Source organism: Mustelus asterias, chromosome 9 (assembly GCF_964213995.1).
Source record: "Mustelus asterias chromosome 9, sMusAst1.hap1.1, whole genome shotgun sequence".
Taxonomy (NCBI): Eukaryota; Metazoa; Chordata; class Chondrichthyes; order Carcharhiniformes; family Triakidae; genus Mustelus; species Mustelus asterias.
The window spans coordinates 97,566,268-97,588,463 of NC_135809.1; the positions used below are offsets into that span (position 1 = coordinate 97,566,268).

The 22,196-nt window shown below is 41.3% G+C and overlaps 1 protein-coding gene across 1 annotated transcript in view; it reads right to left on the reverse strand.

The window, feature by feature from the left end:
• Nucleotides 1–22,196, reverse strand: part of otog (otogelin) — a 217,048-nt gene that overhangs the window by 22,129 nt on the left and 172,723 nt on the right. The window contains exons 39-49 of the mRNA XM_078221380.1: nt 21,436–21,622; nt 19,029–19,249; nt 15,209–15,347; nt 12,306–12,497; nt 11,827–12,039; nt 8,033–8,137; nt 6,639–6,743; nt 5,723–5,824; nt 3,275–3,373; nt 3,144–3,184; nt 2,983–3,058 (exon numbers count right to left, since the gene is read on the reverse strand). Coding sequence (XP_078077506.1) covers nt 2,983–3,058; nt 3,144–3,184; nt 3,275–3,373; nt 5,723–5,824; nt 6,639–6,743; nt 8,033–8,137; nt 11,827–12,039; nt 12,306–12,497; nt 15,209–15,347; nt 19,029–19,249; nt 21,436–21,622 — 1,480 coding nt within the window. The remainder of the gene's footprint in view (nt 1–2,982; nt 3,059–3,143; nt 3,185–3,274; nt 3,374–5,722; nt 5,825–6,638; nt 6,744–8,032; nt 8,138–11,826; nt 12,040–12,305; nt 12,498–15,208; nt 15,348–19,028; nt 19,250–21,435; nt 21,623–22,196) is intronic.

Genomic DNA, 22,196 nt, shown 5'->3' on the forward strand with positions numbered 1-22,196 from the left:
TCACCTGACCTCTTGACAGCCGTCTCAAGAGTGAATCAGTGTCCATTTTAAACAACTAAAAGACAGCTTCAGAGATTTTTATGAGTACCGGATTGTGGCGACTAGGGAAATTTCACAGTAACTTCATTGCAGTGTAATGTAAGCCTTACTTGTGACTAATAAATAAACTTTTTACTTTACTTTGATTACAACATGCCTTTACTTGACATGACAAAAGCAAACACTAAATATTATCTTGGGTAACTACCCATAATCTCAGACTCAGAATCAACATTAGCTAAACATGAATTAAAAGACAAATTGCAGTCAATAATAAACTATAAATTACACAGTAAATGGCAAATACAATTGGCTCAGTGGTCACTCAACATATATGTCATCAATCTCAGATACAAAGTCCTTGAAAACTCAAATAATTTCAGCTCCTCTTCAATTAGGATTTAGCCTGATCCCCAACACTCAGCAATACACAATCAACCCATGTGCCACAGAAAGGGTCTTCACCAAAATGGTACACATCTGCAGAATCTCCCCGACTCTGCTTATAACAGTCTAGATGGCATAGACCCATCAATGTTACCTTCAAGTAACAGAAACAACTGCAGCAATTGCATACTTGTCTATTCTCAGCTTGTGGATCTAGCCTCCGTCTTCTTCAAATTGCCTGGACTGCACTAGAATCATTATCTACTGAGGTCTGATGGCTCTGTGTCTTTTTATATGGTTTCAATTAGTTTCAGTCTCCCCTGAAGTTTTGCTTTCCAATCTCAGTTTCAGTCTTAGTTCCCCGAGAAACTGGGAGGATCAGTTCTCTTTCTTAGTTTGCTTTTTCGGTTTCCCTTTTCAAAAAGGATCTGTCTCAACAAAATACAAGCTTCGAAACAACGGATTCCATCACAACTTATGCATCGATTATGCAGTGTGTACCATCTACAATTTGCACTGCCACAACACGCTAAGTCTTTTCCAACAGCACCTCCCAAACCTGAAAGTTCTACTGCTTAGGGGGACAAGGACATCAATGCACAGGAACACCACCATATGAAAGTCTCCCTCCAAGTTACATACCATCCTAGCTTGGAAATATATCACTGTTCCTTTATCCTTGCTGGGTGAAAATCATGGAACTCTCTATGCACAGTGGGATGGGCACTGGGGGTCGGGGGGCTGAGACAATGCTCCAGGTAGGTGGCTCGCCAGCACTTTCTCAATGCCACAAAAAATGAACAATAAATGCTAGCCTTGCCAGCAATGTCAACATCCCACTAATGAATAGATAAATAAAGGAAAATGTAACAAGTACTTCATTTGAGTATGGAGTATGGCTGTAGTAGATTTTCAAAATAGGCTGGATGGGTACCACAAGAATTTTACTTAAAAGAACAATGATCCTGGAATCAACTGAGTAAGGTACATGAAGCTAATGGAATATAACAGGCATGGAAGTGAGAGAGCGTGGCAATTTCTACAGGAGAGGACTCGAACTGCAGGACACAAAATAGTTGTTAATGCAAGTCTTTGCCTCAAATGTTTTGATCTTCAGCAGAACTAAAATAAAAGCTAAATGGTACTTCAAACAAAGTTACACTAAGATTGTGCGATCGAAACAACTGTAACTTGACCTATTAAATTGTTTCAAATTATGTAAGGTGATGCACACGGTAAATTAAGCATAATAACAAAACACAATACTGTACAATCTATTTTCCCACTATTATCTATTCTGTCTAATGATGCAGCATAGTTTTCCTTTCAACACTGACAAACCTTATGAACTTTCTATTGTTATTTTAGTGCTGATTTGCTTGCAGTTACTGACATTGTTATTCTCACTGTGAATGGAGTTAAAACAGTCAAATTTGATTTTACTTCGAACTGTTGCAATTGGCAAATAGCCTGGAGCAGATCTGTACCAAAAAACAAAAAGGAAAGATTTACATTTATGGACTGCCTTTCAGAATCTCAGGGATGTCCCAAACTGCTTCACAGCCAATGAAGCACTTTTGAAATCTGGTATCTGTTGTAATGTGGGAAATGTAGCATCTGAATTGGATACAGCATGCTCCCATAAACAGCAATCTGATAATGATCAAATAATCTGTTTTTGTGATATTGATTGAAGGAAAATATTGGTCAGATCACCAGGCATAATTCCCCTAATCATGTTCAAAAGAGTGCTGTGAGATCTTTTATTTCCACCTTACAAAGTGGTCAGGGCCTTGGTTTGATGTTTCATTGGAAAATCAGCTCCTCCAATATAACAGCACTCTATGATAGAGTCATAGAGTCATAGAGGTTTACAGCATGGAAACAGGCCCTTTGGTCCAACTTGTCCATGCCGCCCTTTTTCTTTTTAAAACCCGTAAGCTAATCCCAATTGCCCATATTTGGCCCATATCCCTCTATACCCATCTTATCCATGTGACTGTCTAAATGCTTTTTAAGAGACAAAATTGTACCCGCCACCACTACTACCTCTGGCAGCTTGTTCCAGACGTTCACCACCCTCTGTGTGAAAAATTGCCCCTCTGGACACTTTTGTATCTCTCCCTTCTCACCTTAAACCTATGCCCTCTAGTTTTAGACTCCCCTACCTTTGGGAAAAGATATTGACTATCTAGCTGATCTGTACCCCTCATTATTTTATAGACTGATGGAATATTTGCCTATATTTTGTACTTAAGTGTCTGGAATGGGGCTTGAACCTGCAACCTTGTGACTCAAAGGAGAGAGTGCTACCGAGTAAACCACAGCTGCCATCCAGTTCTATTTTTGGCTGTTATGGAACATTCCTTCGTTTGTAAAAAACAAGAAAGGTCTTCTATAGACTTAGTCCACTTTTGAATACTTCAATAGTTCATAATACTCTTGAAATAAAATTACATTTTTAAAACTCATATATAATTCTCTACCCTTTGGTGCATATTCCTCGCTTACAATTATATCATGGAGAAATTTGCATAATGATAGATGTACACTTACCACATTTGTACTCTGGACATCCACATGGATTGGTTGTGATATTTCCATGCTGCTGGTCTATAACTAACACCTCTCCCTACAAGTGTCAAAATATTGAAAGGTTATAATTCTGAAGATTAAAAAAAGCACATAACATCAAAAGATAGGAGTATATTACTTACCAGTTTGCACTGAAGTTTAGGAACTGTGTCACACGCACATTCTAAAACAAAAAATTAAAACCTGGTTACTTCAGTCATGGAATCTGGCAATTTGTTGGAATATTTCCAAATCTAAGAATTTATCGTCCTACCGCAAGAATGAAATGGGCAACACAGATCTGGACTCCATGACTCAACAACTTTCATCCCTGAAGGACACTGAGACTTCGGACAACGATTGATTTCACAAACTAAAAGAAACAGAACAGGGATTATTGGAAACAAAAAAATAGTCTGGATGATAATGAATTGAACTGTAATTATAGATCTCACAATATAGCTATTCAAGCTACAATCTTGGAGATATGTCTCATACCACACTACTGGTTCAAGACTGATACCTACAAAGTATGAAACATAACCAGGAAGTTCAAACTGCTCTAACATGAGCGAGATCTGCCATCCAGATTTGTAAAGTATTTAAGATTCAACAGATCACTTAAGCCATTTTAAAACCTGCTTCATCTCTGCAGTTGAGCTATAGGGGGAAATTGTTTGGAATATCATAGGCAGCACCAAAGCTAAATTTCAAATGTGTCAGTAGATGAAGCTGTCCTCTAGCAATCAGCTTTCCTCTGATTGCCGAGTGCCAAAAATCACATTTTCTTCATTACGGTGATTGTCTAACTCCATTTATGTAACAACCCCCCCGCCCCCCCACCACCATCTCACGACTGAACCCCCTCACTTATGCCTCTATCACCTCCAGATTTAACCATTCCAATGCTCCCCTTATGTCAGCCACCAAATCTCCAGCCCCTGCACATTTCAGCTCAATCAAAATTTTGCTGCCAACTTCCTTTCCCACTCCAAATCCTGCTCGCCCACAGCACAGATCTCTCTGACCCATGTTGGCTACTGGTTCCACAATGTTCCCAATTTAAAATTCTCATCCACATGTCTAAATCCTTGTATATTCTTCTCCTTTGTTAACTCTTAACCTCCTGCAGCCTTCAATCCAACTCAATCTCTCCATTCCTTTGATTCTCACCTTGTGACCACTCTGTCCCTAACCCTTGCTTCCTTTTAAACTCTCCTTCAAACCCATCATTCCAACCAAACTTTTTTGTGAGATGGTGCGAAGAACGTGAAATAGGCAGGCATTGTAATTAAATACAAATGAGCTGAGAGTGATATCACCAAAGTTAGTGGGCCATACTGTTTGTGCCCAACACTTTTAATCTGAGAAGGAGAGGCAACAAGTATATGAAGGGCCTAAAATGCTAGGTACCTTTTCTTGACAGTCCAGTACCAGCTTTATTGGCAAGCAACAAGGACAATTACCTAGAGCCCCTGAAGTCACCTGACCAAGGCACCCTACGGTCTAAAGCCAGCAGAGTTACAGATCAGGCTATCTGATCTTTTGGCTGCTATTTTGGAGAGTGGTTGCAAGGCTCTAAAACCAGCAGATATTATCACTGCCATGTAGCTCTTGTGTCAACAGCAGAACTAGCTTTTCTTTGAGGATTCTGGGTGCAGGCGTTACCAAAGAGAAGGTCTATGCACATCACCTGAATGCCAAAGTACATGTGAGGTCACTTGGAACTCAACATCAGCCGATCTGTCCAGAGACAGGAAGTTCAATCTCTAAAATTATCCCAATGTTCTTGCTGAGCTAAAATTCTAACAATGAACTGGTGCAGCGACAATAATCTCTCCCTCAATGTCAACAAAATGAAGGAGATTGTCATCAACTTCAGGAAGCGTAAAGGAGAACATGTCCCTGTCTACATCAACGGGGACGAAGTAGAAAGAGTCAAGAGCTTCAAGTTTTTAGGTGTCCAGATCACCAACAACCTGTCCTCGTTCCCCCCATGCCGACACTATAATTAAGAAAGCCTACCAACGCCTCTACTTTCTCAGAAGACTAAGGAAATTTGGCATGTCAGCTACGACTCTCACCAACGTTTACAGATGCACCATAGAAAGCATTCTTTCTGGTTGTATCACAGCTTGGTATGGCTCCTGCTCTGCCCAAGACCGCAAGAAACTACAAAAGGTCGTGAATGTAGCCCAATGCATCACGCAAACCAGCCTCCCATCCAAGTGTAGACTCTGTCTACACTTCTTCCTGCCTCGGCAAAGCAGACAGCATAATTAAGGACCCCATGTACCCCGGACCTTCTCTCTTCCATCTTCTTCCTTTTGGAAAAAGATACAAAAGTCTGTGGTCACGTACCAACCGACTCAAGAACAGCTTCTTCCCTGCTGCCGTCAGACTTTTGAATGGACCTATCACACACTAAGTTGATCTTTCTCTGCACCTTAGCTATGATTGTAATAGTACATTCTACACTCTCTTGTTTCCTTCTCTATGAACGGTATGCTTTGTCTGTATAGCGCACAAGAAACAATACTTTTCACTGTATGCTAATACATGTGACAATAATAAATCAAATCAAATCAAAATGTGAAAAGATGCAGTCTCACACTGCTTCAGTTCTGAAGTCAGATCACAACTTGATTTCTTTCTATTACCTCTCTTTCTCTCTAAGCAATAACTGTTGCATGTTTTTTGAATGGTAAAACATTATTCTCACCACATTGGTAGGCTGGACAACACATCTCAGTGGTATTGTTGTCTACGGTAAGGATTTCTCCTTTCTGGCAGGTGGGAATTTTGTCAGCACAAGCACCACACACTAAGTGTAGGGAAACATAGAGTGTTACCATTATATTGAATAAGAAGTGTCAACATTATTTCTAAGGATCAGTTAAAAATTTCAGTTTGAACATGTAACTGCAATATTATTATTCTGAAGCTTCCTGCTTTTGTACAAAATTCCTCCATTCACTATTTTAATAGAGGCTGTTACAAGCTTGGTTTCTTATCTCAAAAACTTGCTTGCGTTCAGTCGCATCAATCATTCCTAAAATGGATCCCACCCCTTTTCCATGCAATTAATGACTCTCACTGCCCACTAACTTAATTGTTAGTGTAACCCAGGAAGGTAACAGTAATATGATTATGATTTGAACTGGAAATGATGGGTGCGATCTTTCAGCCCTGCTGCGATAGTTGAGGAGTGTACTGGGGTGGGAAATGTTAGCGGGGGGGCGTTAAAAACACGAATTGGGCCTGGCATCAGGCCATTCGCGATCCTCCCAGGCCATTTTTACTGACAATCAGCCTCGTGCCCTTCCAGAAAAATTTAAATAGCACAAAAATGTAAACATCATCTGAACAGCTCTGGGTGCATCCATGAAAGAAAATCGATAAAAAAAAGTTAAATAGCAATAGAAAGAAACTTGTAAGAGTAAAGCTTTAACTTATTACAATATTGATTTCTGAGTGGACTGTCCTCAAATGTTTTAAAACCTAAGTTTGGTTTCTGACAAAATGGAACTTATTCAACTTAATTATGAATCAGAGTCCCAAAATACTTTACACTGTTTGGAATAAACTATTGTTAAATTATTTAATTTTGAATCTAATCTGCACATTGTGCAACTTACTACAGATGTATGCTAAGCAGCAGCTGCCATCTGCACGGGTGGCAATCAAAGTTTGGTCCTCTTGGCAAGTTGGAATGTCAGACTCACACTTTTTTGGATCACATTCTGTAGAAAGTGAACAGTTTGTCAGACCAGGTACTGAATAAATTGCATGGATTACGTTTAAACGTTTTTTTTACAATGTTTATTATTTTGTAAGTATATATTGTACATACACAAAATTTAAAGATTCAAAATTATTGCTTTTTTTGTTGCATCTCATGCATCACCCTAAACCAAACACTGTTCAATTTGGAGTTACAGACTTTTCTTGATAACACATTTTCAACGGCTGAATGGAGATGCTCTGGGGTGACATATCTATTTGGTCGTTCTCATCATCCCTGTGTGCAGCCGCCCAGCTGTCTATTCTGCAATCGCTATGAAGACACACTTGAGTTCATGGAACTGCAGGTGCAAAACTGCATCATTGCCACAGTGAATTTTATGATATGAATTGCAGGTGATAAAAATTAATTTGTAATGCGAAATATTTATCTTTTTCCATCTTTACCTTACCAGGTAGAGAGAAAGATGCTGTTGGGTGAAGAAGCAGATAAACTGTTGCTGCGCAAAGCAAAGAAAAAGACTATATTGTGTTAGTCAGCGACTATGATGCTGAGAAGAGTTGGTTTCCTGTTTGAAAAGATGGGACCAGTAAAGGTTTAATGAGTAAGGGGTTGTCAGAAGACCTTGTGATCAGAATTCATTTGAAGATACTCACAAGACTTAGTTAAGGAACTTTCAAAGGACACTGGAAGACTCACCTTGGTTTAGCAGGGAGAAGGGAGCTTTCTGAATTGTTGGGGTGAGTGTAACGCTGAACGTAATCTATAAGGCTGCCTATCTGCTGACAATATACAAATGGGTCATAGAGTATTAGTTAATGGAGATATATCTTTTCTATAGTTTGATTTATTAGTTGTATATTAAGTAATGCTTAGTCAAAATTGATTTCATTTATTTGTTACAGTAAAAGTCTTAAAATGTGAAATCTTGAGCAATATTCCCAATTGGCCATTGGCAACTTACATCTCTTTTTAAATTTTATTACTTTCTATTGGGACCAGGACATGAACACTCCTGCCACCTGAGATAGGAAGTTATGGTTTCACATTCCTCTCCAGTTCAGTTATCTCTGGTGTTCTGGCCGATATTTATCCCTAGATTATTTGGTCATCTTCATACTGCTGTTTCTGGGAGCTTCTTGTGGGAAAATTGGCTACCAATTTAAACAGTGGCTACACATCAAAAGTTTTTCATTGATTGCTAAGTGCTTCTCTTCTTTGAACTACAACCATTCTACTCAAGGTTGTACTTCAGGCAGTATTTTTTGTATTAATATATGTACTTACCACAGAAGTAATCAGGACAGCAGAAGTCTGGTTTGTAATAGGAAATGAGCCTTTCTCCATATGCACAGTGAGGAGCAAAACTCTCACAGACTGTTTGATTGCAAGCTGAAAGCAGATTGGGATGAGTCATGTCAGTGCATGGTGCACTCAGTAGCTCATTGCTACATTAGCCTGAAAGCATCAATGAACTTAAAGGCTTCTAAAGTTAAGACAAATGCCTAGGTTCATTATGAAGAAAATGGGGACCGCTGAAAAACATCCCTTTTTTCCAATTTGTCACAAATTGTATTAATTGACTAAAATCAGAAATGGTTTTGTAACTACTCCTAAGAAATATAAGGTTATATTTTCAACGTAAAACCCTATGCTAAAACTACTATTGCATAGCAGATAATATTATAGAATCTCCCTAATGTTCATACTCACTGGTCTATATTTAAATTTTCACAAGCTGATTTTTATCATCCATTCCACATAGTCCCAAAAGCACCCATGTTGGACCACTGACTGGTCTGCAGGATTCCATTTTGGGGAGATGGTCACAGATATTCTTAGTGCTGCCAGGTACTCCAAATAGCTATGACAGGTACTCCAAATACTACGACGGCACGGTGGTGCAGTGCTTAGCACTGCTGCCTCACAGTGCAAGGAACACCGGTTTAATTCTGACCTTGGGTGACTGTGTGGAATTTGCACATTCTCCTCATGTCCGCATGGGTTTCCTCCAGATGCTCCGATTTCCTCCCACACTCCAAAGATGTGCAGGTTAGGTGGATTGGCCATGCTAAATTGCCCCTTAGTGTTCCAAGATCAGGGGGGATTAGTAGGGTAAATACATGGGGTAAGGCTGGGTGAGAGTCAGTGCAGACTCGATGGGCTGAATGGCCTCCTTTTGCTCTTGATTCTCTGTGTCAAAGCCTTCTCTGATATTGGCACTGATAATGGAATTGGATCACAGTAATGATGCTCTGTAACTCCTCCAGATATTTCCTAGCAACCATCCTGTGGTAATATAATCAGGACCTAGTTTTAAGGCTGATTAAATTGGATATCACAGAGTACAGGAATGAGATAGAGAATCTGGTGAACTGGTGTGGCAACAATAATCTCTCCCTCAATGTCAACAAAACGAAGGAGATTGTCATTGACTTCAGGAAGCATAAAGGAGAACATGCCCCTGTCTACATCAATGGGGACAAAGTAGAAAGGGTCGAGTGCTTCAAGTTTTTAGGTGTCCAGATCACCAACAACCTGTCCTGGTCCCCCCATGCCGACACTATAGTTAAGAAAGCCCACCAATGCCTCTACTTTCTCAGAAGATTAAGGAAATTTGGCATGTCAGCTGTGACTCTCACCAATTTTTACAGATGCACCATAGAAAGCATTCTTTCTGGTTGTATCACAGCTTGGTATGGCTCCTGCTCTGCCCAAGACTGCGAGAAACTACAAAAAGTCATGAATGTAGCCCAATCCATCATGCAAACCAGCCTCCCATCCATTGACTCTGTCTACACTTCCCGCTGCCTTGGCAAAGCAGCCAGCATAATTCAGGACCCCACACACCCCGGACATTCTCTCTTCCACCTTCTTCCTTCGGGAAAAAGATACAAAAGTCTGAGGTCACGTACCAATCGACTCAAGAACAGCTTCTTCCCTGCTGCTGTCAGACTTTTGAATGGACTTACCTTACATTAAGTTGATTTTTCTCTGCACCCTAGCTATGACTGTAACACTACATTCTGCACTCTCTCGTTTCCTTCTCTATGAACGGTATGTTTTGTCTGTATAGCGCGCAAGAAACAATACACATCACTGTATGTTAATGCATGTGACAATAATAAATCAAATCAAATCAAATATCCTAAATTAATGAATTGGGACTATTAAAATCTAACACTGTCAAACCTCAGGCAGTCATGATGTGGAGATGCCGGCGTTGGACTGGGGTAAGCACAGTAAGAAGTCTCACAACACCCGGTTAAAGTCCAACAGGTTTATTTGGTAGCAAATACCATAAGCTTTCGGAGCGTGCTGCTCCTTCGTCAGATGGAGTGGTCTCTGTTCTCCAACAGTGCACAGACACAGAAATCAAGTTACAGAATACTAATTAGAATGCAAATCTCTACAGCCAGCCAGGTCTTAAAAGGTACAGATAATGTGGTTGGAGGGAACATTAAACACAGGTTAAAGAGATGTGTATTGTCTCCAGACAGAACAGCTGGTGAGATTATGCAAGACCAGGGGCAAGCTGTGGGGGTTACTGATAATGTGACATAAATCCAACATCCCGGTTTAGGCCGTCCTCATGCGTGCGGAACTTGGCTATCAGTTTCTGCTCAGCGACTCTGCGCTGTCGTGTGTCGTGAAGGCCGCCTTGGAGAACGCTTACCTGAAGATCCAAGGCTGAATGCCCGTGACTGCTGAAGTGCTCCCCCACAGGAAGAGAACAGTCTTGCCTGGTGATTGTCGAGCGGTGTCAACCTCAGGCAGGCCACTGTCAAACCTCAGTCAAATATACAAAGTCAAATATACAAAGACACAGGAACATGTCTGGGCCTGGCCCATCAATCACCCATCAAAGATTGTTGCACTCTACTGAGACCCAGCAGGAGATCATCGCACCCCATTGAAGTGCACTGGCCTATTGTTAGAAGATGATGTGGAGATGCCGGCGTTGGACTGGGGTAAGCACAGTAAGAAGTCTCACAACACCAGGTTAAAGATCTGGTGTTGTGAGACTTCTTACTATTGTTAGAAGGCTAGATTGGGCCAGACTTTCTGTCACCTGGAGTTCCTGCAGTTACCTTATCTGGCAACAGCTTACATGTAAGCAACAGCATGGAGATGGACACCTGGGGGCGGATCCTGGTGTCCTGTCAGGCAGACATCAAGAAACCCACTGGGTATTGGGACCCCCTCCTGGGACCTCATTGCCCAGAAACCAGAGAAGTTTCTGGAAAGGCAGGCAGGCAGGGGAATAAAGGTACACATCTCAGGCACACCAGTAGCGAAGACTCGACGAGGGAGGCGACCTTGACCATCCGGAAGACTGACCAGAGAAGGAAGAAAGGAAGAAGCTGCCATCAAGACTCACCTTCGTGACGACGGACCAGAGGGACTCAGAGAATCGGGCCTGTAGTTTAACCAAACCAACTTTGCGGGTAGTATACTTGAATCTGGGGTATCCTTTTGTTTTATGTGGGTAATTTAAGGGTTAATAGTGTTTTATTAATAAACTTAATGAACCTTTACTTGTGTTTGTCCTTTGTCCATCTTGCAAATAAGGGTACCGGGGTAAAACCTTTGAGTAAGCAAACTGGTCGAAAGTATCTGAGAATTCACAGGTACAACAATCCTTACTACTCCATTTCTTCCTTCTTCTGGCCCCTATGTTTTTAACAATCTTGGCCCATTTGGTTAAATCCTGCCCCATGTATTCTTTCCTTTCCCAGCATAAGTGAGATTCTGAGGTAGTATGGGTGAATATTGATTCAAATTTAAATGAATGGTGAAGGCAATGCCATAATCTCAAGACAGATAGACATTCCAATCTGCCTGATTTTTCAATCTGCCATTATAATTCTGGGCGCTGGGACTGAACTATTCATCGGATAGATTCACAGAGTGCTTCAAGGAAGTCTTGGGTTCAGGTAACTGGAAATGGTTTTACTTTCAGGACTTATGATAGTTTCTGAACATCTAAACAGCATGGCTTCAGTGTAATTATCTTTATGTTGAGCTAACATTCTTGAAACATGGATGATTATTCATCTGCAGACAGAGTTAACACTTACCGCATATTTTGTTCGGGCAGCAGTTCTTATCGCTAGCTAGACTAACTACTATTTCCCCAGAACGGTGACAGATTGGTTCAGGGACAGCAGAGCAGTTGTGGTCCACAGTAATAATGGTCCCATTCTCCAGACACTGGTACATACAACATCCATCCAATGAGGCGTTCCATGTTTCACCAGCAGCATGGGGTAATCCCCAAGTATCAGTGCAAGCTGAAAAATACAAAACATATGGAATTATCTTTCTTTAGAAACAAGTCCATGTGATAAAATATATTGAGGGTCAGCGAACAAAAGAGCAACTGTTAATGTCTGAGCCAATTATGCTTGGTGCTGCAAATATACATTTGTATATGTATATGTGTATGTGTATGCGTGCGTATGTATATATGTACATAATAAGTTTAATTTAAAAATTAATGGAAAGATTTTGTGTCTTGTTCTTCATGGCTAGAAATAGAGTAGATAATCTGATGTACCACATTTGTCCTCAGGTATACATAAGGTGGAGTCAAGTCGATGAAGGATGGTTCCTTCTGGACAAACACATCCCTCACTCAGAATGGAACATGATGCGTCCTCAGATGGGAAAAAAACTCTGTTCTGGCATGTCTTTGCTTCACAGGTCAGTACACAAGCCTGGTATATCATGTTAGTGGGACATGTAAAGGCTGAAAAAACAGAGAAAAAACGCTCATTGTTTAATTAATTTAGGTTGAAGTAGAATCGATACAGTTTAAAAATTGAATGAAGTACAATTCAAATAAATGAGAATTACTGTGAAGATTGAAATTAACCATAAATGTGATTTTTAATTTTGCTTGATCTGCTCTAATCTTCTTGACTATTGCTGAAAAAAAGGCATGCTGTCAAAGCTTTTCATCTTGCACTGGGACCCTTGGTGGCACGGTGACACAGTGATTAGCACTGCTGACTCTCAGGGTCCCAGGTTCGAATTGGGTCACTGTCTGTGTGGAGTTTGCACATTCTCCCCATGTCTGCATTGGTTTCCTCCCGGGTGCTCCGGTTTCCTACCACAGTCCAAAGATGTGCGGGTTAGGTGGATTGGGCCATGCTAAATTGCCCCTTAGCGTCCGGGGGACTAGCTAGGGTAAATACATGTGGTTATGGGGATAGGGTCTGGGTTGGATTGTGGTTGGTGCAGACTCGATGGGTTGAATGGCCTCCTTCTGCACTGTAGGATTCTATGATTCATCAGAACCGATGCAAGAATCCAAAACTTCAAAGAGAACAGCACTTTATATTGCATGGTTTGCAAGTTGGTTCTGATTGGTCGAGGTATTGCCATCGCAAATGCACCAGGGAACTATCGACCCCCATGTTTTTGTTCATTCAAAAAGGTGCAATGTCTGGACATATTCCTTTTGCCTGCAGAGGACAGATCCATGCATATGAATATAAGTAATTTCTAGCCAGCATTAGTGAGCTACATTACAAGCCCAACTGATAATCTTCAATCAGTTGTCAGTGTAACTCTTAGGACACTTGGGATTGTTATTCTGCCAAAACTGCTTGACTCCAGACTTCACTACAGCTTTGGTCCACATATGGAGAAAAGAGCTGAATTCCAGAAGTATAACCCATTAAGGTAGCATTTGATGGAGTGTGGCACCAAGGAGCCCAAACAAATTTGAAGTCAAAGGGAATCAAGATCAGTCATGTTAGCATAAAGGAAAATGGTTATTGCTGTTGGAGATCAATCATCTCAACCCCTGGACATTACTTCAGGCATTCCTCACTGCAGTGTCTTAAGCCTCTCCATCTCCAACTACTTCATCAATGACCTTCACTCTATCATAAGGCCAGAAATGGGCATATTCATTGATGATTGGAACAAAACACTGAACATTTGAGACTCCTCAGATATTGAAGCAATCTATGCCTTCATACAACAGGCAATATTCAGATTTGAGCTAATAACTGATATACTATTTAAGGGCCAAGCAATGACCATCTCCAGCAAGAGTAAATCTAATTATCTTGCCTTGACATTAAACAACATTGCCGTCACTGAATCTTCCATCATCAATATCTGACCAGAAACTTAAGTGGTTCAGCTATATAAATACTGTGACAACACGAATAGATCAGAGATTGAGAATTCTGCAGTGAGCAATTCACCTCCTGGCACAGCAAAGCTTGCCCACCATCTGCAAGGCACAAGTTAGGAGTGTGATGGTATGCTGTCCACTTGCATGAGTAAGTGCACTCAACACTCAAAAAGCTAAACACCATCTAGGAAAGAGCAGCCTGCTTCATCTATGCCCCACAAACCTAAAAATTCACTTCCTCCAATGCTGGGACAATGTGGCTGCTGTATGTACTATCTACAAGATACGTTGTGGTAACTTGTCATGGCTTCTACAATAGCATCCTCTAAACCTTCGCACTCTCTCTCCTAGAAGGACAAGGGCATCGGAATATCACTTCTTATAAGTTCTCCTTCACTGTCACTGGGTCAAAATCATGGAACTCCTTTCACTGTTGCTGTGTCAAAATCCTGAACTCCCTTCAGTAAGTTTATTTATTAGTGTCACAAGTAGGCTTACATTAACACTGCAACAAAGTTACTGTGAAAGTTCCCTAGTCGCCACACTCCGGCACTTGTTTGGGTATACTGAGAATGCAGGGAGAATTTAGCATGGCCAATGCACCTAACCAGCACATCTTTCGGACTGTGGGAGGAAACCGGAGCACCCGGAGGGAACCCATGCAGACACGGGGAGAATGTGCAGACTCCACAGACAGTGACCCGAGCCAGGAATCAAACCCGGGTCTCTGGCACTGTGAGGCAGCAGTGGTAACCACTGTGCCACCGTGCCACCCGCACTGTCACTGGGTCAAAATTGTGGAACTTCATTCACTGTTGTTGGGTCAAAATTCTGGAACTCCCTAGCTAATAGAACTGGAGGTGTACCTGTACACATAATCTGCAGCAGTTCAAGAAGGCAACTTACCACTACCTTCTCAAGGGCAATTGCAGATGGGCAAAAGATGCAAGAATTACCAGCAAAGTTCACATTGCAAATAAAATAAATGACTCTATCTCTGTCTATCATTTTCTCTGTTTCTTGCTTCATCCTTTTCTTTGATTGATTTGGGAGATAAACAATTGGATATGACATTGTCTAGATGAGACACTGATACCATGGTCATGTTATCAATTTGCTTTTGCAGCATTTTGAGGAGTAAACATAATTTGATCTGAAAGATGGAAGTAAATAATCCAAGTAATGTCAAGTGCCACATGATGCGCAATTGCAACAATTTCTAACCCGTTGTTTTATCTTTACTCTGCATCTAGATATGTGGCAGTGGTCATGCAGTAACGGTATAACATTTATTTAGAACGTGCACTTACAGCAATAGTCTGGCTTCCTCCACTCAAGGCAAATGTTAAACTTGTTACAGAAGGCCACATATGCAGCCAGAGCAGAACAATGGTTGTTCACAAATAATGAGTCACGGATCCAGAGCTCACAAAACATTTCTGGAGAAACCTAGTTTCAGAAAAATAAATTAACTCTTCACAATGCTTAGGTTGTGATGATCTGTAACATAAATAATGATCAACAGTGAAGGTCAAGACAGCAGATTATATTGAGCTATCTTTAATCAGGAACACAGACCAGGGTTTATTACATTAATTCACTTTCAATTTTTTTGCTATTCTCATAACATGTAACTTTAAAAAAAAAGCCAAGTACTAATAATTAAGCTTATAAAATGTAAAGTGTCCGAGTGTGAATGTTTAATAAAGATAGTAGTGACCCAGGAGCAAGAGGTACGTAACATTGTGAGGAAGATAGACTTCATGTGGACACAGAGATTCAGCAGACAAATATGTCACATGAAATTTAATAACAGTAAGAAGTTTAACAACACCAGGTTAAAGTCCAACTCCACATCATGACTACCATTGACACCGCAAACTGCCGGCTCCAAGTGGAGAGGATCTCCCAGAAGATTGCGCATATCGATACAGACATCCTGTTGGACTTTAACCTGGTGTTGTTAAACTTCTTACTGTGTTTACCCCAGTCCAACGCCAGCATCTCCACAACATGAAACTTAAGGCAGATAAGTGGGAATTGATGCATTTTGGTAAGAAGAATAGGGAATGTTGTCCTGTCATAATTATATAATCCTTGGGTTTATTTACTCTACAAGACACAGGGCACAAATTGTTCATAAGGGATTTGGTAAATATTTTGTGGGTTCATTTATTAAGACCAGGCACGTGAGAACAGGTATACAGTAAAAAGTTTGAAGTATCAAAACTGCATGTGTGATCTGCTCAAAGCAAAACTGAAATTAAGACTGGATCACATGAGACATTTCCCTTCTAATGATGTCATACTTCAATCCCTCAAAGGCATATTACAACAACCCCCTTTCTTTTTAAAGATATTTTCATCCTTCCAAAGAAATAAAGCTATTTGTAATACATGTTCATGTTTAGTTACCATTACATAAATGTATAGAACTGATGAATCTATGAGCCTCTAAAGTGTAACGGTAATCTGCTGGTATGCCCAGCTCTTGTGGTGACAACATTGTCTGGATGTTTCTTTAATGGCTCACGGTGATCTGTGGGGTTGTCATTCTTCAATGTTCCTGGTTGCATTTGGGATCTTGTCCTAGATGCAATAGGATTGTATGATGGTGGCAGAGTTGGAATGAATCTGATTTGTCCTTGGCTATGCCCCCATTGTTGTGCATTTGAGTGTAATCACTTCATAGGACCTCGGTTCTAAAAAAATCCTTTTCACTGTGGGTGGTTGTCACACACCTTCTGTGGGATCCTGGATGTGAACTTGCTGTCCCAACTCTAAACTTGGCATGTTCGTCCCTGCATTTTTACTATGTGCACATTGGTCACCTTCTATTATAGTTTTAAAGTTGCTCACTAGTTTCCGAGAGTGTAGGTTGGGTAAGAATGGGTAAATTGGTAAGCACTTATCCACCATGCACAAATTCTGCTGGTGATGGAATATTTGCCCTTAAAGTTGTCACTCTCAGATGTAACATAGTAATGTATAGTTCCCGCCTGATCTGTCTACATTTGAGAATTAAAGATTTTGCCATGTAAATCATTCATTCAGCTAGGCTGTAAGATCTATGGATATGAGAAGAATAAGTGGTGTGATCAATATTCCACTTATGATACATATCCTGAAATGGCTTACCAATAAATTATAGACCATTGTCTGTAATGATCTCTCTAGGCACACCAAATGAACTGAAAATAGTATTTAAAAATGACAGCTATGATTGACATATTATGCAATTCCTGAATAATGGAACAACTGATAGAGTAGTTGACGATAACAGTGAGGTGAGAGCCATGGACATGAAAGGTCAGATGGGATTTTGGACCAAGGAACTTCATATAGAATCAATAGTGCTTTGTGCTAACTTGGCATCTGCTCTTCACATGCCTCACACTTCTTGATGACAACTTGAATGTCGTCATAGACTCTAACCACAAGGGATTCATCTGTTTACCCACTCTTTATTTGCGCACCAGCTTAGTGCTGTGTCTCCAGAACTTTACTGTGCATTCACTACTTTGTTGTGGTCTGATCAAAATGTCAAGAGTCTTTCTCATGTCATTCATGATCTAAGTCTGTTCACCTTGTCATACATATATTTAATCTTGTTGCCACTTGTTTTATCTGCTCTGATCAGCACATTGTGTTATTATAATGATATAAGGCATTTTGCTTATTAACTGTACAAAATACAATGCACCAATTGCCCACAAAGAATTTGGTAAACATGCAATGGGTTAATTTATTACAGGCTTTTCCAACGCCCGCATGTGAGGTATTCCCTTGTGGCCCACCAGATTGTTCTAATTTAGACAATTGTCAAACTCCAAAACTTCTCTGACAGATTTTTTTTAGATTCTCATCGTCTGCTCAACCAATCACTGTTTTCTCTATCCATTGGCCGCCAATCAACACCCAGAATAGGGTGAAACAAGTTTGTGATTGGATGAGTGTCACGTCATTAATTGCTGAATAAGTTTTTAATATTTAGGCATCTGGCTAGGCAGCTCAGAGCAGATAAAGTAGTTCAGTGAGAAGTGGGCGGGTCGAAGAAGGCGGGCTGCAGGGGGAGTTGCAGGGGATTTTGGAGGGTGACCAGAGCTTTTGGATGGGGGAGAACCAAGCTAGTGAGCTGGGAGAAAGAACTGGACCTGGTGGGTTGGGAAGGGACCTTGGCCCAGGCATTAGAACCAGAAATGAACACTGCCCCATCTACGAGGGGCTATTGGATGCTCAAATCTGAGAGGGGACTGTTGGGGGGCTCAGAACTGATGGCATGGCTGATGGGTGCTCAGAGTTAGTGGGCTATGGGTGATCTGATGGGTGGGAGGATGGCTGTTGGGTGCCCAGAGATGAGGGTTTCCCAGCCTTCGGGAACTTAGGGAGGGCAAAGTTTTGGCAATTCTGGAGAGAAGATGGTGCCATGGTGAGTATATGGGAGTGAGAGAAAGTCTACATTTGTGAGAGTGAAGTATGTGTGTGTGTGCGCGTTGGGGGGTGGGGGTCGAGTGAGTGTGCAAGGGAGTGAGAGCGACTGAGTGAATGTGTGGAGGAGACTGCAAGAGACTGTGAATGGGGGTGAGTGCAAAAGGTTGAGTGAGATCATGGGGCTGGGCGCATGAGACGAGGTGAGTGTGAGAGTCTAGGTATGTGGGAGGGGCTGAGCGCGAGAGGCTGTGAGTGGGTGGAGGGGAGTGGGAAAGGCTGAGTGAGTGGGTAGAGCAGTGTGAAGATGCTGAATGACTGTGTGGGGGTGAGTGCAAAAGACTGATTGAGTGTGTGGGGATGAGTGTGAGACTGCCTTATGCCAAGTCTTAGGTTTCTCACTCATCTCACCACCACACACCAATGAATACACACACACCCACTCATGCTTACCCACAGACACTGACTCTCTCGCACCCTGGTCACTTCTATAAATTACTCTTTGTTAACTTAATAATTTATTGCTTTACTTTTGCTTAGCAAATTCTTTCTTTCGCTACAACCTCGAATGTTTTTTGAAATTCAGTTTATTTGTGAGCCAAACCTTATCTTTCTGAAATTTGCTCATCGGCCCCAAAATGACACTGTGGAAATTATGTGATGCATTGTTCTGTGCAACAGTTATAAGCTTAAACTACATACTTGTGCATGACAGAGGGCAAAGGTATCACTCTGGAGCATTCTGAAGCATTCGGAGCAGTTGCTTGTGGAACAGTTAACCTCTAGACGTCGGCTCATCTTTATGCCAATCTCTGTGCTGACCAATGTCCAGTCTTGAATGAAGGTCACTGGGTCATCATCTTTTTTAAGAACTGTGCCATTTTTCAAAGTTAGGTCATTTATTGGATTTCCATCACATTGGCCTGTAAATATGACAAGTATATGTGTACACACAAACTCAACAAGGCAATGAATAATATTTTGTGTTTATCAAGCAACAAGACAGGAATAGTAGGGTATATTATAACCAGGATACAGTGGGAACCTTTATTCCTCATACATAAAGAAAATATTAATGTTGAGTTGAACTTAAATTTAATAAACTTGCCGAGATTTCACATAATACCAAAACAGTGAAAAACTATTTCTGTTTCAGGATATTACTATTTAATTTATTACCGAGCATCTATATATCTATGTAATTTCAATGGTTACATTTAGAGAACCCATTACATGATAACTCATGGATCTGTTAGATTACAGGGAATTATGTCTTGCATACACATAAAGAGGCAAAGATTGTGCCTAGCTGAAATTAGAATTTATCTTAGAAATCATTGATTAACTAAACACAAACATAAAAAATGGTTTTTAATTTAGTAAATTTAATTAATTTAGTCTAAAAGGTATTTCATTTTAGGGCGGCACGGTGGCACAGTGGTTAGCACTGCTGCCTCACAGCGCCAGGAACCCAGGTTCGATCCCCAGCTTGGGCCACTGTCTGTGCAGAGTCTGCATGTTCTTCCTGTGACTGCATGGGTTTCCTCCGGATACTCCAGTTTCCTCCCACAGTCTGAAAGACGTGTTGGTTAGGAGCATTGGCCATGCTAAATTCTCCCTTAGTGTATCCAAACAGGCACCGGAGTGTGACAATTAGGGGATTTTCACAGTAACTTCATTGCAGTGTTAATGTAAGACTACTTGTGACACTAATAAATAAAAATAAATAGTAGGCACTACGTTTGAATGAGTAACCAAAAGAAAACTGAACAACCCAATTACTCAATTTGAATTTAGAATCTAACCACTCTCAATTGGAAAAAAGCAGCAAATTCCAATCTCAACATTTGTGATGTTCATTTGAGTTGCCATCTTGAATTTTCCCCAACTAATAATTTACTGCCAAAGGTTACATTTATCACTTAAGACCCCTACATAGAAAATGAACGATGAAAAAAGAATGGGCAAAAACAGCTATCCAATTGCCACTGAAGTACAAATTCCATACATTCCTTACTGCAGCACAATATCGTTTTCGGTATACATATTCCTACACTCAGGAACCCTTTCTTATATGCCACTTAATTTATTTTATACAAGTTTATTTCTGAGTAGCGCTTAATTCAATGAAAGCCTTTTAAAATTAGAAACCACACTGGACAAAATTTAATACTCCCAGGAGCTTGATGGAAAGCAGGGGGGCATTTAATAGGTGGGAAGGTGGGAAGCTCGGTTTGACTCTCCCAATTAAATCCAGGATGGGGACAGTCGCAGTTGGCCTTCTTGCTCCTAGGACATGTGAGGCCCTTAAGTGACCAATTAAGGTGTAGGGGGGAGGGGTGGGGTGGTGGTGCTGGGGGGAAGTGGGGGGGGGGGGGCGGTGGGGGGAAGTGGGGGGACGTAGGGGTGGTTGGTGGTGGTGTGGTGAGTGGGTAAGCAACCAGATATACCCTGGTGGACCTGCCTGCAGCCTGAGGAGGAAGTCCCTTCTGCTTGGGCACCCCATAAACTGCAAAGTTTGCACCCACAAGAACAACACCCTACCCCTGCTCTTCAATCAGCCCTCCTCTCCTCCCCTCCCTGGGGCCTACCTGATTAACTCTGGTGAGGCTGCACATTTATCTGGGTCCCAGGCCTTCCAGCAATATTCCTCCTCTTGGACCTCCTGCAGCATCAGCAGTGGCCACCTCTCCTGCCGGTAGGAGCCTGATTAGCTTTAAATTGCATTGGAGTTCCAGGGAATGGCCACAGTGGCTCTCCCGCTGGTGGATGGATTGCCATTCAATCCAGTCCATTATTACCATAGGTTCCTGGCCACAGCCCCCTGCCACTGACTACTGCTCCCACCTGCTGGCCAGCACCTGACTGGGTTCAGCTAAGAATCCAGCTGAGGACTCATGCAAATAAGGGCTCCGAGCATCAAGATCAACTAGATCATCTGGTCCCAGCATCCCGGGATGTGCCACTTACCTCAGGGCTCACACGCACGACACCTACCCACCTCTTTAAAATTGGGCCCATTATATCACATTTACTCTTTTATTCTTTTTATGTAAAACATCTTTCAACTGAATTTAAACATAGTGTAAAATAACCAATGTTTACATACCACAGAGCCCCATTGTAGCTAGTTTTTTATTCGGTGTGCCTGTGTCAATGACCATAATTCCTGTACTGTGAAACCATTGTATATTTATACCAGCTGGAGTCAGAATTGTGTACATGCTCCCAGTATCAATGATTTCAAAATCAAATCTTCGGAATGGAGTGTAGCCAAACCTCGAATTAATGTTCAGCTAAAGGAATATAAATAGAAATATTCTGTATGTACTGTTCTATGACAATAAAAAATAATAATTATGCAATTGAACGTTTGTAATATGAAAGTTTGTTTTAAAATGTACTTGAAAAGATTGGAAATCACATATATTATATTTTGGAATTGATCTAGCATCTATTACAAAAGGCGGGATCATGCCCTCCCTTATGGCGGGTTTGGTCATTTAATCAAGAGGAAGGGTGATGGGTGGGAAAATCTTCCCACTGAGCCATTTTCAGAACCTGCCAGCATCTGCCCATGGCACTCTGTTGAGTCTGGAGGCTGACACCAGCAGTTTGGACATGGTTTTGTGCCTCTTCCTTCTGGCCCAATGAATGAGCCACAAGTATGAAAAGGCCACATCTTTGGCCATATGCCTTTGGAGAGATTTCCCCTCCACATTGATGGTCTTCTATAATTTTAAATTTTCAACAGGCTTCCAACATTGCCTCCATTTTGACGCACCCCCATACTTGCCTTCCTGCTTCAGCAGCACCCACCACTTCCAGGTACACCACTTCAGAAGCACAGAAACCCAACAGTGCAGACGG